At 44.2% G+C, this 17,200-nt stretch overlaps 2 protein-coding genes across 2 annotated transcripts in view; one reads left to right on the plus strand and one right to left on the minus strand.

The window, feature by feature from the left end:
- LOC139310059 (uncharacterized) overlaps positions 1 to 17,200 on the minus strand; it is a 649,177-nt gene that overhangs the window by 455,887 nt on the left and 176,090 nt on the right.
- The window catches only part of LOC139312011 (zinc finger protein 850-like), a 34,809-nt gene continuing 21,493 nt past the window's right edge, over positions 3,885 to 17,200 (plus strand). Inside the window, exons 1-2 of the mRNA XM_070936529.1 lie at positions 3,885 to 5,934; positions 6,000 to 6,076. Of these exons, the coding sequence (XP_070792630.1) occupies positions 4,230 to 5,934; positions 6,000 to 6,076 (1,782 nt within the window). The 5' untranslated portion in view covers positions 3,885 to 4,229. The remainder of the gene's footprint in view (positions 5,935 to 5,999; positions 6,077 to 17,200) is intronic.

The following is a 17,200-nucleotide window of genomic DNA, read 5'->3' on the forward strand; positions in this document are numbered from 1 at the left end:
GTGGCTCAATAAAATAAAAGAGAGTTCAAGTGTGTTTGTTGATAAGCCAACGCATTTCTTCAGCTGAATAAAGATGGGTCCCTCCTAAGAAGGAAGGAACCCTGAACATAGTGAAAGGCAGATATTTATACATTTCTTTGCTTTCGCTTCATTACATAAGAGGCAGCTGAGACACGACAGATAAAGTATAGAAGTATAGAAATTATAAAAATCATAAAAATAGTCAAGCATGTCTTCTGTGATTTTGATCACGTGCCTAACAGACAGGCTAGTGGTTTCCTGTGAATGTTTCCATGGCCTCAGGAGACTATTGAGGCCTGAACTTCAGCCTTACCATCTCAACATATGAGCAAACATCAAATTTATAAGGTTCCTGATTAATATTAGCGCAGAAGGTATGATTGAGATATTTTTCAGGCTTGAAAGACGTTGATTTTCTCCATATTGTAGATGTGTGTATTATTTCTGATTGTATATATCTCCAAATGCATAATCTCTCCCCAGGACTTCCACATAAACAGTCATGTGAAAAAAAAGTACACTCTTCTTGACTTACATCAGGTCATCTTTTAATTTATAAAAAGAAAGCCAAAACAGAGAAGTCATGTGTAAAAAAAGTATGAGTCAATAATTTGTAGAAATACCTTTAGCAGCAAGAACCCCTCCACCACCGTGTATGACGGTTTACATGAGATGCTTGTGCTGATATGCTGTGTTTTGTTTTCATCAAATACGTCACTGCATTACGGCCACCAACTCCCCTTTGGTCTGGTCGGTGCAAAGGACGGTGTTCCAGAAGTCATGTGATTTGTTCAGATGCAACTTTGCAAACCTCAGCCGTGCTGCTATGACTTTTTTAGAGAGAAGAGGGTTTCTCCTCTCAACCCTTCCAAACAAACCATACTTGTCCAGTCTTTTTCTAATTGCACTGTCATGAATCTTAACATTTAACATGCTAACTGAAGCCTGTAGAGTCTGAGATATAACTCTTTGTTTTTTTAGTAATTTCTCTGGCCATTGCATGGTCTGGCCTTGGGGTGAATTTTCTTGGATGTCCAGTCCTGGGAAGATTGGCAACTGTCTTGGATGTTTCCCACTGGTGAATAATCTTTTTAACAGGTTAACAGAGTTGTAAGGGACCTTATAGGTCATCTAGTCCAACCCCGCCCCCTCCTCAAGCAGAAGACCCTACACCATTTCTGACAAATGGCAGTCCAACCTTTTCTTGAAAGTCTCAAGTGATGAAGCTGCCACAACTTCCAAAGGCAAGCTGTTCCATTGGTTGATTGTTTTCACTGTTAGAAAGTTCCTCCTTATTTCTAGGTTGAATCTCTCTTTGGTCAGTTTCCATCCATTATTCCTTGTCTGGCCTTCAGGTGCTTTGGAAAATAGCTTGACCCCCTCCTCTCTGTAGCAGCCCCTCAAATATTGGAAGACTGCTATCATGTCTCCCCTGGCCCTTCTCTTCACTACACTAGCCATGCCCAGTTTCCGTAACCGTTCTTCATCTGTTTTAGTCTCCAGTCCCCTAGTCATCCTGGTTGTTCCCCTCTGCACTTTGAGTCTCAACATCTTTTTTATAGTGTGGTGACGAAAACTGGATGCAGTACTCTAGGTGTGGTCTTACTAAGGCTTTATAGAGTGGTATTAGTACCTCACTTGATCTTGATTGTATTCCTCTGTTAATGCAATTTAGGATTGCATTGGCTTTTTTGGCTGCCGCTGCACACTACTGGCTCATATTCAGCTGATTGTGCACTAAGACTCCAAGATCCCTCTCACAGTCACTGCTATTAAGCCTGGTTTCACCCAGTTTATATGTGTACTTTTGGTTTTTTTACCTAAATGTAAGACTTTACTTTTCTCTACATTGAATTTCATTTTGTTAGATAGGGCCCAGTGTTCAAGTCTGTCAAGATCCATCTGGATCTTGAGGCTATCTTCTAGGGTGTTAGCTATTCCTGCCAGCTTAATATCATCTACAAATTTGGTGAGTTCCCCTTCTATTCCCTCATCTAAGTCGTTTATGAAGATATTGAAGAGTACTGGGCCTAAGGCATAACCTTTGGTACCCTACTGCTTACTTCTCTCCATGTAGACTTGGACCCATTAAGGACTACTCGTTGAGTACGGTTTGTCAGCCAGTTGCAAATCCATCTGGTGGTGAAGCTATCCCACTTTTTTCTAGTTTACGAAGAAGTAGGTTGTGGTCTATCCTGTCGAATGCCTTGTTGAAGTCTAAGTATATTATGTCCACAGTATTTTGCTGGTCATCTAATTTAGTCACTATGTTGAAGAATGAAATAAGATTGGTTTTGCATGATCTGTTTTTAACAAACATGTGCTGGCTGCTAATTATTACTTTACTTGTTTCTAGGTGTTGGCAGATCTGGTTTTTTATTATCTTTTCCAGTATCTTCCCAGATATTGATGGCTGATTGGTTTTTAGTTTCCTGGGTCTGTTTTTTTCCCCTTTTTGAAGATGGGAACCACATCGGCTCTTTTCCAGTCCTCTGGTAGTTCCCCGGTGTTCCAGGATTTTTAAAAGATGTGGTGCAGTGGTTCTGAGGTGGCAGCTGCCAGCTCTTTTAGAACTCTGGGATGTAACCCATCAGGTCCTGGTGGTTTGAATTGATCAAGATCAGACAGGTGTTCTCTTACTATTTTTTTGCTTCTTTTAACTTTTATTTCCAGTCTGTTTTTTACAATTATGTTTCTGGTAGGTTGGGCTATAGCTTCTTTTTGCGTGAAGACCGATGCAAAGAATTTTCTGGTTTCTTCTTGGATTTCTTGTTTTTCATTCTCAGCACTATTGTGCTGGTCTGGGCTTTTATAATCATATTTTTCAGAGTTTCCCAAGATTCTTGAGTTGTTTTCCCCTTTATGATTTTCATCCAAAGAATATTTTCCAAGAAAATTTGAGTTGCATTGGCCAGGAATCTTCCTCACTTTAGAATGATGTATTTTAAATTGTTTGGAAATGGCCTTTTAAACCTTTCCAAATTGATGGGCAGCAACAATTGCTTCTCTAAGATAACTGCTGATATCATTACTCTTTTGTATAGTATTAACACACACCTCAATGCCAGAGACCAGGAAACTCCTACAACTTCGGCTTTTATAGATGTAGTCACACTCGCTGATGATCAATTGATCGAGGGCACTTTATTAGGAGTATTTGGCTGCTACTTCACCTCTTTACACTATGGAAGCAGTGAGAAATTTCCTAACGGTGAGAATAATTCACCAGCAGAACAGCTTTCCTTCAGAAGTTGTGGTGCTCCATCACTGGAAACCTTTCAGAAGAGACGTAATAGCCACTTCTCCGAAATGGTATAAGGTCTCCTGCTTGAGCAGGGCTTGCGTTAGAAGACCTCCAAGGTCCCTTCCAATTCTGTTATTATCCTCTGTTCTGTTGCGATGATATTTATGATACTCTGATAAGTAAAACCATAGAAATGAAAGAGAATGTACTTTCTTTTTCACTTGACTGTATGTGAAAACAACCGTTTCCACTGCTAAAAATTTGTGATTGACCCAGTCAACAAGGGAACTTCATCACTGAATGGATATTTGAACTTGGATCTGGGTAGTCTTACATGTGTCATGATTAATGTAAGAGCTTCTTTGAGTATTGTGGCATGTTTGCTTTTTCATTGTAATGTAAGCCTTTTTCTTTTTTTCTCATCTTCTGCAACAATTTCATGCACAATTAAAGATACATTTATATTTGAATCTTATAGACAAAGAGTATGGCAACGAAGAGTACTCTGGACAACTGAAGATAAAAAGCAGCATTGAATAGCAAAGCAAGTCAGTCCAGAAATCAAAATATTTTCCATTTCTTTCACAAAGCCACACAATTCTTCACCTTCCTCAGTAAGTGAGAGAAAAACAAGAAAAAATCAAGAAGACATTTCTACCTGGGAAAAGTAGTGTATGAAATTCAAGCACATATTACATGAAAAGTCAAGGGAGATTATTTTTGCATTGGGCAAAAGAGGGAAATATCTGGAAGTTACTGGAGAGGAAAAGGTCAATTGGAAAACTATGACATAGAACATACAGAGTTGCAGGCCTCACTCTGGGAGGAAGAAAATGATTGAATCAATGCACCGCTAAACAAGGAATCATCCATATTTTGGACCTCCTCAGGAATATTAGTTGTGGAAAAGCCCCATAAACGTACCTGTTGTGGGAAAGATAAGACTTGCAAATCACAGCTGATTATGCCAGAGAGGATCCTGACTGGAGAAAAGCCATACAATACTCTAAATGTGGCAAAACCTCTGATCAGAACACCTCCATTGTGGTTCTTGGAAAGACCCACACAGGAGAGAAGCCCTACAAGTGCTCCCAATGCAGTAAATGCTTTAGGAAGCATGGCAACGTGGACTCACACCAAGGAGAAACTGTTTGAATGTCCTGATAGTGAGAAATGTTTCCGTGATGATTCCAACCTGGTGATACACCAGAGGATTCACACAAGCGAGGAACCCTTTAAATGTCCTGACTCGGGGGATAGTTTAAGTCAAAATTCTTACCTCATTTCACACAAGACCACTCATACAGAAGAGAAACCGTTTGAATGTCCTGTTTGTGGGAAAAGCTTCAGTAAGAATTCCAGCCTGGTGACACACCAGAGAACTCACACAGGAGAGAAACCCTTTAAATGTCTTGATTGTGGTAAAAGTTTCAGTCAGAATTCCAGCTTAATGACACACCAGAGGACTCACACAGGGGAGAAACCCTTTGAGTGTCCTGATTGTGGTAAAAGTTTCAGTCACAATTCCAGCCTGGTGAAACACCAGCGGACTCACACAGGAGAGAAACCCTTTGAATGTTCTGACTGTGGGAAAAGTTTTAGTCAGAATTCCAGCCTTATTGGCCACCAGAGGATTCACACAGGAGAGAAACCCTTTAAATGTCCTGATTGTGGTAAAAGTTTCAGCAAGAATTCCAACCTGGTTCAACATCAGAGGACTCACACAGGAGAGAAACCTTTTAAATGTCCTGACTGTGGGAAAAGTTTCAGTCAGAATTCCAACCTTGTGACACACCAGAGGACTTACATCAGGAAGAAAATGTTTGAATGTCCTGAGTGTGGGAAAAGTTTCTGTGATAATTCCAACCTGGTGATACACCAAAGGACTCATACAGGAGAGAAACCCTTTGAATGTCCTGATTGTGGTAAACGTTTCAGTACCAATTCCAGCTTGGCTAGACACCAGAGGATTCACACAGGAGAGAGACCCTTTGAATGTCCTGATTGTGGTAAAAGTTTCAGTACCAATTCTAGCCTCGTGATACACCAGAGGACTCACACAGGGGAGAAACCCTTTGAATGTCCTGATTGTGAGAAATGTTTCAATGATAATTCCAGCCTGGTTAGACACCAGAGGATTCACACAGGAGAAAAACCCTTTGAATGTCCTGTTTGTGGGAAAAGTTTCAGTACCAATTCCACCCTTGTGACACATCAGAGAACTCACACAGGAGAGAAACCCTTTAAATGTTCTGACTGTGGGAAAAGTTTCAGTCACAGTTCCTATCTCATTGGCCACCAGAGGATTCATGCAGGAGAGAAACCCTTTGAATGTCCTATTTGTGCGAAAAGTTTTAGTCAAAATTCCCACCTCGTGGAACACCAGAGGACTCACACAGGAGAGAAACCTTTTGAATGTCTTCACTGTGGGAAAAGTTTCAGTCAGAACTCCACCCTTGTTCAACACCAGAGGATTCACACAGGGGAGAAACCCTTTAAATGTCCTGACTGTGGGAAAAGTTTCAGTCAGAATTCCACCCTGGTTCAACACCAGAGGATTCACACAGGAGAGAAACCCTTTAAATGTCCTGACTGTGGAAAAAGTTTCCGTCAGAATTCCAACCTCATCGGCCACCAGAGGATTCACACAGGAGAGAAACCCTTTGAATGTCCTGATCGTGGAAAAGTTTCTCTCAGAGATCCCCGCTCGTGCACCAGAGGACTCACACAGGAGGGAAACCGTATAAGTGTCCTGTTTGTGGAAAAAGTTTCAGTTGGAATTCCAACCTGGTGATACACCAGAGGACTCACATGGGAGAGAAACCATACGGGTGTCCAGACTGTGGGATAGATTTTGGAATTAGGACTAATCTTCTTAATCATAAGCTTATACACACAGGGGAGAAACCATTTGAGTGCCCTGTGGATGGTGCTTCAGGAAACCTTCCACCCTTATTGCACACAAGAAAATCCACATGAGGCCCTAAGTGATGAGTGTAGAGAAGGTTTGAATTTCATTTCTAATGTCCCATTGTAAGTCCAGCTGAGAAATTGACAGTTAAATTTGACTATAACGAATTTGTATAATTTTTTGTAGGCAAATATGTAATTGTATTAGACGGGAAAGAGGAAAGAAAAAAATTGCAACATATAAGTTTGATAATGACTAGCTGGCCATCAGCAGAAGAAGTTGCTGGATACAGGTAGTCCTCGATTTACGAATGTAATGGAGCGTGCCCATTCCACCCATAACTTGAGAATTTGTGGGAGTGAATCTCTTACATTGAACAACATCACTCTCTGCTTTGGCCCTTGCATTTGCTGCTTTCTTGTCCCACATCAGCCTGACGAGACCTCCGGCACCAAGAAAGCAGCCCTGAGAAGCTGCATGCAGTTTCTTGGGACTGCTTTTTCATTGGCAAAGCACTTGAGGATTGCGTTCCTTTAGGCTTTGGCAGCCCTTTGCAAAAAGTTGCTGGATATAGGTCTTCAAGTTACGAATGGAATGGATGCTGCCCATTCCATCCATAACTCGAAAATTCATGGGAGTGAATCTCTTACATTGAATGACATCACTCACTGCTATCGCCCATGCGTTCAATTAGTGAATTTGAAGACATTTAACTTCTTGTCCAAGAAGCTTCTCCAGCTCTGAAGAAGAGCTGAAGAAGCTTATTGGATGACAAGCAAAATGTCTTCAAAGAAAAACCAGTTGCCTCTTTAAAAAGCACCTTTGGGTTCTGTTTTAGGCACAAAGCCATCTCAGAGACTTTGACCTATCCTGTCCTCTCAAGCCTTGGAAAGGGAAAATCGACTTTCAAAAAATCTTGCCAAGGAAATTGCAGAGAACTGGGAGTACAGGATAACTTCCCAAAACTATTTTTGCAACTAAGCGAACCTTGACCTATTTAGCTTCTCAAGATTAGGAAGGTGCTGTGCCATAAATATTTATGAAGTTCTTCTTTGTATGCAAAGCCGCTAAATGATTTCCAGCTTCATCCTATCAGTAGAATAATGAAACACTAAAGAATAACTGGGAACATCCACCTTCCAAACCACATCTAGATAGGAGAGATTCGTTCTATCTGCATCCTTGCAGAGCCTAAATCTCACTAGAGGGAAGAGTTGCTCTGAGCAGCCTTCCCAATCTCCACAGGAGTTAGATTTATTATTCCCAAACAGTTTGGGCAAAAGACTTGGAGGGCAGTACTTTGCAGAAAGCTGATGTATAGATTTCTGCACTTTCTTAGGGGTGACTCAGTGGAGATCAAAACCTCTCTACATCCCCAAACTTTATGACTGATTTCCCGTGTCTGCCAAGGATTTAAGACCCAGGAGAATCAGTGGGTCAGAGGCTCAAAGGGAGCCAGCTTCATTCGTGCTACCCAGAGATGGTTCCAAGCACACCCATGCTAAATGCCTTGTGCGTCTGTAACTTTGCATACACAGAAGTCTCCATTAAGTCAAAGCGAGAAGGTCACATACCCAGCAGGGCTAGAAAAGGGGGCTTAACAAGAGGAGATGACTGTCTGTATATGGAATGTTTCCAGAAGGCATTTCCAAGGGCTGGAAAAAAGATTGGTAATACAGATGTGCATGCAACAATGTACCACTCTGTGTTTGATATCATTCCTTTTTTTAATTGAAAATTTTAATCTAATAAAATGTACAAAATCCTTGCCAAGGAAACTGCAAGGCCTGGCATCAAGACTGACTCTTTGTTTGATACACATTCCTTTTTTTAATTAGAAATTTTTAATAAAACATATAAATCAAACAAAAACAAAGAATGGATACAGAAATGCAGGAAAGGAATCAAAAAAAGAAAAATATAATTGCACCTTCTGCCCTTTTCTCTGTTACAAAATTGTCATCACACATTCTTATATGGAAATTATCTCTGTTCAGTTGACCTGAATAAAAACTTCCTTGGAAACGGATCCTGGCCTGAAGTCCATTCCTCAGAGAAATCCAGTCCAACATTTCCTTTCCACGTTGCTCATATCTGCAGAGGAACAGGGAGATTTTCTCAATGCACAGGTAGCAAGCAGTAACCAGACCCTCATGGTAGAGTCCCACTTAAGGACACCTTGGGCCAGATGAGACTCCCAGGGAATGAGACTGTTGTGGCCTGCCAGCGGCCAGCAGAGCTGGCAGCAGATTCGGACAGTGAGGAGGTTGGGGAGGAATGTGGGCCAGTCCTGGGGTCTGGGAAAGGCTCGGACGAGGGCCCTGTGTCGGAGGCAGAGAGGGCCAGAGCCATCTGATAGTTATGTGCTGCCTTCAGAGCCCCCTGAATCTGACATCAGTGAGGCTGAAGAACAGTGTGAGCCTGTTCCCAGTGTCTGCATGCGCAGAGCTGCCAGCAGGCAAGAACATTTTTTTTTAAAAGGGCAACTCGGGAGTAAGGCTTGGAGATGATTGGCCCCTCCCATAAGACATAAAAGGATCAAATGGAGGTGAGCCTTTGCAGGAAGCAATTTGTTCATATAGTCTCTTAGAAGTCAGTTTGACTCTGCTCCATTTAGCCTTGCAAAACTAATTGACAATTACCGCATTTTTCAGAATATAAGACACACTTTTCCCCCCCTAAAATTCTGAAAATTTGGGTGCATCTTTTACTTTCTTGAAGCTTTTTTTCAGCCCTAACAAGGTGATAGCAAGTAAAGCAATCTCCATGCTTTGCCTGCTCCCTCCAACTCTCAGCTGTGAAACTTTTTGTCAGCCCTAACGAACCGATCTCCATGGTTTGCCTGCTTTTCTCATTGCTTCTTTCTCCAAAGATCAGTTGTGATTTAGAAGCTGTTTTTTATCCCCAAGCAGGAGTTAAACCCAGCAAACTAATGTGCTGAAGCTGACCAGACTAAGGATGCTAGCTAGATGAATACCTGATAGGCAGATTTTTTCCCCTGTTTTCCTCCCCAAAAACTAAGCTTCATTTTATACTCCAGTGTGTCTTATACTCTGAAAAATATGGTAAGTCTCTGGCAGCGTTTCAAGGGAGATAAAGGTGGGTGCTTATCAACATTACCCTGAAAGACTGTGTTAACTTGAGCAGACATCTGTAGGAATCTTCACAGACTGAATCATTATGGGCTGTGAATGACCATAATTCATAGCCATCTCAATAAAAGAGTTTTTTTGGGACTAAGATTGTGATTTATGCTTTCTCAGGAAGCTTAGGTCAGAACAGAGATGGGACCAACAGGCCATGGTTTTCATTGCTTGCTACCCAGAGATCTCACACCCACAGCAGATGTACAACAGGAACACACACATACACACTCACTATTGTTGTCAATGTTTACTTACAACAAGACTAAGAAGTCTATACAACTATTGGGGTGCAGGAGCATCTCAGACATTTGCCAGTGAATGTAACTCAATGGTTTGTGTGGATAATCACTGGGGACTTTTCATGACTGAGTGGAGAACACAAACTGTACCTCCCTGCTCTTAACCCAGCATAATATCCACCCTATCCAATGACCTCCCAATGCTCAGACTGAAGAAAACAGTCTTGGGAGCAATGGTGGGTTGTTCCCGGTTCGGTCCGGTTCTTGTGAACCGGTAGTAAAAGTGGCGGGAAGCTCCGCCCGGATGTCATGATGGACAATCTGCGCAGAAGCACGTGCACGCTCCCATTGCAAACCGGTAGTAAAGGTAAATACAGTAGAACCCACCCCTGCTTGGGAGATATGCAAACTCCATTACTAAAGAGGTGAAGGGAAAACATCTCCCAAGTCTGCAGCACATGGATCCTATTCAGAAGAGACTCAGAGAGACTCCTCCCTAATTCACAGGAGTATAAGGAGGGGGGAGAAGGTACAAAGAAGGTACTTTACATGTGTTTTCACCCAAAAAGAAAACATGACACAACTTATCAAAAACAGAATCATAAGTGTCAGATTAGGAATGCAAATTAAAATATGGAAAAATAAGGTAAGAGAACACCTGTCAGCTCTAGACCCGTGATGGCAAACCTATGGCACGCGTGCCAGTAGCCATATCAGTGGACACACCAGCTCAGCTCTGGCGTGCATGTGCGTGCCAGCCAGCTGATTTTTGGGCCTTCTGGGCCCACCAGAAGTAGGGAAGCGGGCTGTTTCCTGCCTCCGGAGGGGCTGGGGTTGGGGGTGGGGAAGGCCCGTTTTTCTTTCTTACCTGGCTCCAGATCCTCTCTATGCATCTGCGGAGGGCGAAAAGAGCCTTTCCCGCTCCCTCGGAGGCCCTCCAAAGGCCTGAAACGGCCCATTTCCCAACTCCCAGTGGGACAGGAAGTGACATTTTTTGCTGTCCAAAGCCTCCAGAAACTCCTAGAGAGGCTCTGGAGGCCGCGGACAGCAAAAAAGTTACTTCCTGTCCCACCTGGAGTTGGGAAATGGGCTGTTTCAAGCCTTTGGAGGGCCTCCAAGCGAGTGAGAAAGGCTGTTTTCCCCCTTCCCAGATAAATAGAGAGGATCTGGAACCAGGTAAGAAAGAAAAACGGGCCTACCAGGCCATCGCATGCCAGGAGCAGGGGCAGGGGGGTTGTGTGGGCATACACAGGGCAGGGCGCATAGAATTATCAGTGTGTGGGCACACATGCACAACTCCCCCCCCCCTCTCCTGGCACGAAATGGCAAAAAGGTTAGCCATCACTGCTCTAGACCAATTCAAATCATTGGGTCAGGACGGACTGCAGCCAGAGTTCTGAAGGAACTAGTAAATGTGATTTCAGAACCATTGTAACATATGTTTCAAAGTCCTTGGAGCACGGGGAACTAGAGGTAGACCTCAATTTACAATAGTTAATTTAGTGACCGAAGTTACAACAACATTGAAAAAAAATGATTTATGTCCATTTATCACACTTATTACCATTGTAGTATCCCCCTGGTCATGTGGTTTACATTCAGATGCTTGACATTTATGACAGTTGTAGTGTCCCGGAGTCATGTGATCCCCTTTTGTGACATGCTATCAACCAAACTCAATGGGGAAACCAGATTCACTTAACAACAGTGTTACTCATTTAACAATAGCAATGATTCATTAACAAATGTGGCAAGAAAAGTCATAAAATGGGGCAAAATTCACTTAACAAGTTTTACACTTAACAACATAAATTTTGGACTCAATTGTGGTTGTAACTTCAGGACTACCTGTAACTGAGGACTGGAAAAGAGCTGATAGGGTTCCCATCTTTAAAGAGGTAAAAAACCTGCAGGAATTTACAGACAAAACAGCCTAACACCTGGTAATATCTTGGAAAACATATCCAAGCAATAAATCTAAAAATGGACTTGTCTGAAATGGTATAGTCTCCTGCTTGAGCAGGGGATTGGAACAGAAGATCTCCATGGTCCTTCCAACTCTTATCTATTCATTGATTCATTGATTTTGAAAGCTGCAGCCTTGAATTTGCTGTGGGAGCAGCAGGAACAGGTCAATGGGTGTTTTTTGTGGGGAGGAAGAAGATCCAGTTTGGTGTAGTGGTGAAGGCACCAGGTTAGAGACAGAGAAACGCTCAGTTCCAGTCCCACCTGAAGGGCAAAACCATCTGCTCAACTTTGGCCAGTCCTCTCAAGCTTAGGAAGCAGGAAAGGAGGGGAACCCCCTCCCAAACACCCTTGCCAAGGAAACTGCAAGGCCAGGCATCAAGACCGACCCATAGGTACCAAAAACGAAGGTAGGTAGCGTCACGTTTCACTATTTCACTTGGCTCAGTTGCAAAGGGCGATCGCTAGGAGTCGAAAAGGACCTGTTGCCATGTAATCAGTGGAAACATCTTCCAAACGCCTTGGTGATGGGACACATGTGTTTTTCCACCTCCTATCGCTAGATGGCGGTCAGGCAACATCTGTGCCTAGAAAGGCATCAACACTGAATTTCTAGAAATGATGGGAGGAGAGGAGAAGCACAGAGTAACTTCCTCTTCCGGATCAGAGGAGGAAAGTGGAGTGCAGAGCGGCTTTTCTGCTCTTCCCATGGTCGAAGCAGCAGCTGGAAGGTGAGTGGAGGGCAGCTGGCAGGAGAGTCCGGGAGCAAATCTTTACTTGCTTGGTCTGTTGTGTGGATGTTTGGGTGGTTTAGGGTCGGGGAATTTGTGGTGGGTTTTGGCGATTGTTATGTGTGTTGGACCTGGTCTTTCGGTGTTAAGTGAATTTCGTTGTATGGGTATACTATGTATATATGTACAATGACAATAAAGTTATTTTTTTCTTTTTTCTTTCTTTTTTTTTAAGACAAAAGTTTTTTATTTTTTATATTCAAACAATCAAACACTACACAATCAATTATCATACATCATTTTATCCCCACCCAACCCCCCCCCCCCCGACTTCCCAGAGCAAAAAGAGGATATAGCATTTAACAAACATAAGCTAAAATATGCTATTACAGAATTCAAAACTCTCTCACACTTGTTAACTCCCCTTTTAAAAATTACACTTCAACCTTCTTTTTATAAATTCTTTTATCACATTTCACATTTGAAAAAACAAACCATAATTTATTTATTTTATTTTATTTTACTTCAAATTTATATACCGCCGTTCTCCCTAGGGACTCAGGGTGGTGTACAGCCAAGTAAAAACACATAAATACATAATGCATAATACATAAATTAAGAACAGATTAAAAGGAAATATCTCAATTTGGCCCAAAATTTAAAAAGACAAACAAATTTAAAATCATTTAAAAGGATTTGTTAGGCCAGCCCGGCTTGTTGGAAAAGGAAAGTTTTAAGGGCACGGCGGAAGGCACGGAGGTCTTGGATTCTCCTTATCTCTGGGGGCAGTTGATTCCAGAGAGTGGGAGCCCCCACAGAGAAGGCCTTTTATTTTAAACATTTTAAAATCTCTTAGTACATTTATTTATTGTTAAATTTGTATACCGCCCTTCATTACAAGAAAGGATGGGATGGGAGGAGAAGCGCAGAGGAACTTCCTCTTCCGGATGGCTGATGGGAGGAAGTTGGTGTGCAGAGCGGCTTTTATGCTCTTCGCAGGGTCGAAGCAGCAGCTGGCAGGTGAGTGGAGGGCAGCAGGTGGGAGGAGAGTCCGGGAGCAACTTGGGCTGGAAGCGGAGAAGCAACTGGGCTGAAGCCTCTCAGCTGCGGCTGCTGCAGGTTCCTTCCCTCCCCAAATGGAAGCCCACTGGTGCTGCAGGCTGGGAAACTGGGGGCTGCAATTTCTGCTGGTGGGAAGCTTGAAAAAGCCTCTTTCAAGTGGAGGTTGGTTCTTTGGGAATGGCTTCCCTCCAGAGGTTGTGGCTGCTCCGTCCCTGGAGGGTTTTGAGGGGAGATTGGGCAGCCATTTGTTCTGGATGGAATAGGGTCTCCTGGCTGAACAGGGGATGGACTAGAAGACCTCCAAGGTCCCCCCAGCTCAATTATTCTCTTATGGACCTGATGTTTTCCAGGCAACATGGTCGGACTGATGTGCCTCTGGCCTTTTTTAGGTTGTTAACAAAATGGTGTTGGGATGGGTGGGCTTTTATACATTCTTTGGGGTTTTGTGTTTGAAATGCTCCAGGGGGTTGTGCAATGTAGCCTTTTGCTATTCTAATGGTCCTGGGTTAATCCTGTTATGTCCTAAAAGTCCTGTCCTGTCCTTCTTAATCCCATCAACTGGAGCTGAAGGTGTTTTGTTTGTAAATAGATAAACAGAAAAATAAAGGAATAGTTTGTAAATAGATTGGCCCAGTCTAATGGACAAATTAACAAAAGAAATCAAGGAGAAAGAGGATACAGAATATTACAAAGTGTGATGTAGGTGGTATGAATGGTTGGAGAATAGGAAAAATGAGAAAGAGGAATAAAGGAGAGAGGGGAGAAAAAATGTTGAAGATCAAAGTACAATCTAGACGAAAGAATGATGGAAAATAAATTGTTGAATAAGATAAAGTTAAAATACATGTGAATAGATGTAAATAGTAAGAAAGGATCACTTCGAAGTAGCTGTAGGGAAAAGTGATATGTATACAAATGTTGTGTGTTTGTGTCTTGTTTTTAATGTTTTCAAAATAAAAAACTTTTTAAAAAAAGATTAAAATCAAGGACATATGAGGAAGGAGGGGTGGAATGGGGGTGAGGGGGGATCTATTACTCGATCAAGGACAAGCATAGGTAGTCTTCACTTACCATTGATTCACTGAGCCTTTCAAGTTACCATGGCATTGTAGAAGCACAGGTAGTTATGAAGGTGCAGGAAAAGGAGTTGCACCAATTTGGATTCTGGCAACTGATGCACTTTTATATTATGGTTTCAGTATCCCACACTCAATCCTGATATGTGACCTTTGTGATTTGTTTAAGAACTGCATAGGAACAGATGTAAATTGTCACTGTCATTTGAAATCATGCTTCATGATCGGGCTGCTTAGTGACACAGATGCCAATCCCAGTTGCAGTCAGTAAGTGAGGACTACTTCAGGATGTCACCAAAGGGGTTGTGGAAAGTATTTTCTGCCCTTACTGGAGCTCAGTGCTTCCATGGGCAAAACTGGTACTTCAAATCTTGCAGAGGCTCTAGGCATTATTTCATTAATTAAAACTCCCACATCTGTAAAGCTAGTTTTGTGCATATTGACAGGTGTGGCTTGATAAAAATAAAAGACAGAGTCCAAGTGTGTGTGTTGATAGGTGTGTTCAGGCATTTATTTGTCTGAATAAAGATAATAATAATAATAATAATAATAATAATTTTATTTCTATACCGCCCTTCTCCCGAAGGACTCAGGGCGGTGTACAGCCTATTTAAAAACACAAAAAACACAACAACAATTTAAAATTTAAAATCATTAAATAATTAGGCTCCAATTAAAATCCCAGAAATTTAAAATACCCCAATTTAAAACGTTATGTTAATAGCCCTGCCTGGCGGAACAACAGGGTCTTCAGAGCGCAGCGAAACACCCGGAGGTCGGAAATCTTTCGTATTTCGGGGGGCAGTTCATTCCACAGGGCTGGGGCTCCCACAGAGAAGGCCCTCCCCCTGGGTGTCGCCAGCCGACATAACTTGGCTGATGGCACCCGGAGGAGACCCTCTCTGTGGGAGCGGACTGGTCGGTGGGAGGCTATTGGTGGCAGAAGTCGGTCTCGAAGGTACCCGGGTCCTATGCCATGGAGCGCTTTAAAGGTGGTAACCAACACCTTGAATCGCACCCGGAAGACCACTGGGAGCCAGTGCAGCTCGCGCAGGAGGGGTGTCACGTGGGTGCAACGAGTTGCACCCATAACCACCCGCGCGGCCGCATTCTGGACCAGTTGGAGCCTCCGAGTGCTCTTCAAGGGGAGCCCCATGTAGAGAGCATTACAATAGTCCAACCGGGAGGTGACAAGGGCGTGAGTGACCGTGCGCAAGGCGTCCCGATCCAGAAAGGGCTGCAACTGGCGAATCAGGCGAACCTGATAAAAGGCCCCCCTGGCCACGGCCGTCATGTGCTCTTCTAAAGACAGCCGTGCGTCCAGGAGGACACCCAGATTGCGAGCCCTCTCTGTGGGGGGCAAAGATTCACCCCCAATAGTCAGCGATGGCACCTGCTGACTATATCGGGGCGCCGGAAGCCACAGCCACTCGGTCTTGGAGGGGTTGAGTCTGAGCCTGTTCCTCCCCATCCAGGCCCGCACGGCCTCCAGGCAGCGGGACATCACATCAAGGGCATCGTTGGGGTGGTCTGGGGTGGAGATGTACAGCTGAGTATCGTCAGCGTACAGATGACACTTCACCCCGAAACCACGGATGATCTCACCCAGCGGCTTCACATAAATGTTGAACAGGAGAGGCGAGAGGACCGACCCTTGCGGCACTCCCCATGCGAGATGCCTCGAGGTCGACCTCTGTCCCCCTGCCAACACAAACTGCGAGCGGTCGGAGAGGAAGGAGGAGAACCACCGCAAAACGGTGCCCCCTATTCCTAACCCCCTCAACCGCTGCAGCATGATACCATGATCGATGGTATCAAAAGCCGCCGAGAGGTCTAATAGGACTAGGACAGAGGAGCAGCCCCTGTCCCGAGCCCTCCAGAGATCATCCACCAACGCGACCAATGCCGTTTCAGTGCTGTACCCCTGCCTGAAGCCCGACTGGTACGGGTCTAGATAGATAGCTTCATCCAGGTGCCGGGGAAGTTGTCGTGCCACCACGCTCTCAACAACCTTCACCACAAAACGAAGGTTGGAGACTGGACGATAGTTGGCTAATTCAGCCGGGTCCAGGGAAGGCTTCTTGAGGAGGGGCCTCACTACCGCCTCTTTCAAGGCGGCAGGAAAGGCACCCTCACTCAGAGAAGCACTTATAATCCCCTGGAGCCAGCCTCGTGTAACCTCCCGGGAGGCCAGCACCAACCAGGAGGGACACGGGTCCAATAAACACGTGGCGGCACTAATCTTACCCAGAACCCTGTCCACATCCTCGGGAGTCACAGGATCAAACTCCTCCCAGGTAACATTCTCAAGACCTGCCCTCGTCTCCTCCCGTGGACTCATCCAGTCGGAGTCCAAGCCATCCCGAATCCGAGCGACTTTATCGTGCAGGAATTGCACAAAATCCTCAGCACGACCCTGCAAGGGATCTTCCCGCACTCCCCCCCGGAGGAGGGAGTGGGTCACCCTAAACAAGGCGGCTGGGCGGTTCTCTGCAGATGCGATAAGAGCGGAAAAGTGGTTAGACTTTGCCGCTTTTATCGCCACTAGGTAGGTCTTGATATAAGACCTCACCTGTGTCCGGTCGGAATCGGATTGGCTAGTCCTCCAAATGCTCTCTAGGCGTCTTTTCCGACGCTTCATCTCTCTCAGCTCCTCAGAAAACCAAGGAGCCAGTTGAGATCGGCATCGGGTCAGAGGCCGCAAAGGCACGACGCGGTCCAAAGCTCCAGCGGCCGCCCTTTCCCAGGCGGCCACCAGCTCTTCAGTCGAGTCGTGTGTTAGGGTCTCAGGGCACGGCCCAAGCT

Source organism: Pituophis catenifer, unplaced genomic scaffold (genome assembly GCF_029215685.1).
Source record: "Pituophis catenifer annectens isolate HBS135680 unplaced genomic scaffold, rPitCat1.0.hap2 SCAF_2, whole genome shotgun sequence".
NCBI classification, from domain to species: domain Eukaryota; kingdom Metazoa; phylum Chordata; class Lepidosauria; order Squamata; family Colubridae; genus Pituophis; species Pituophis catenifer.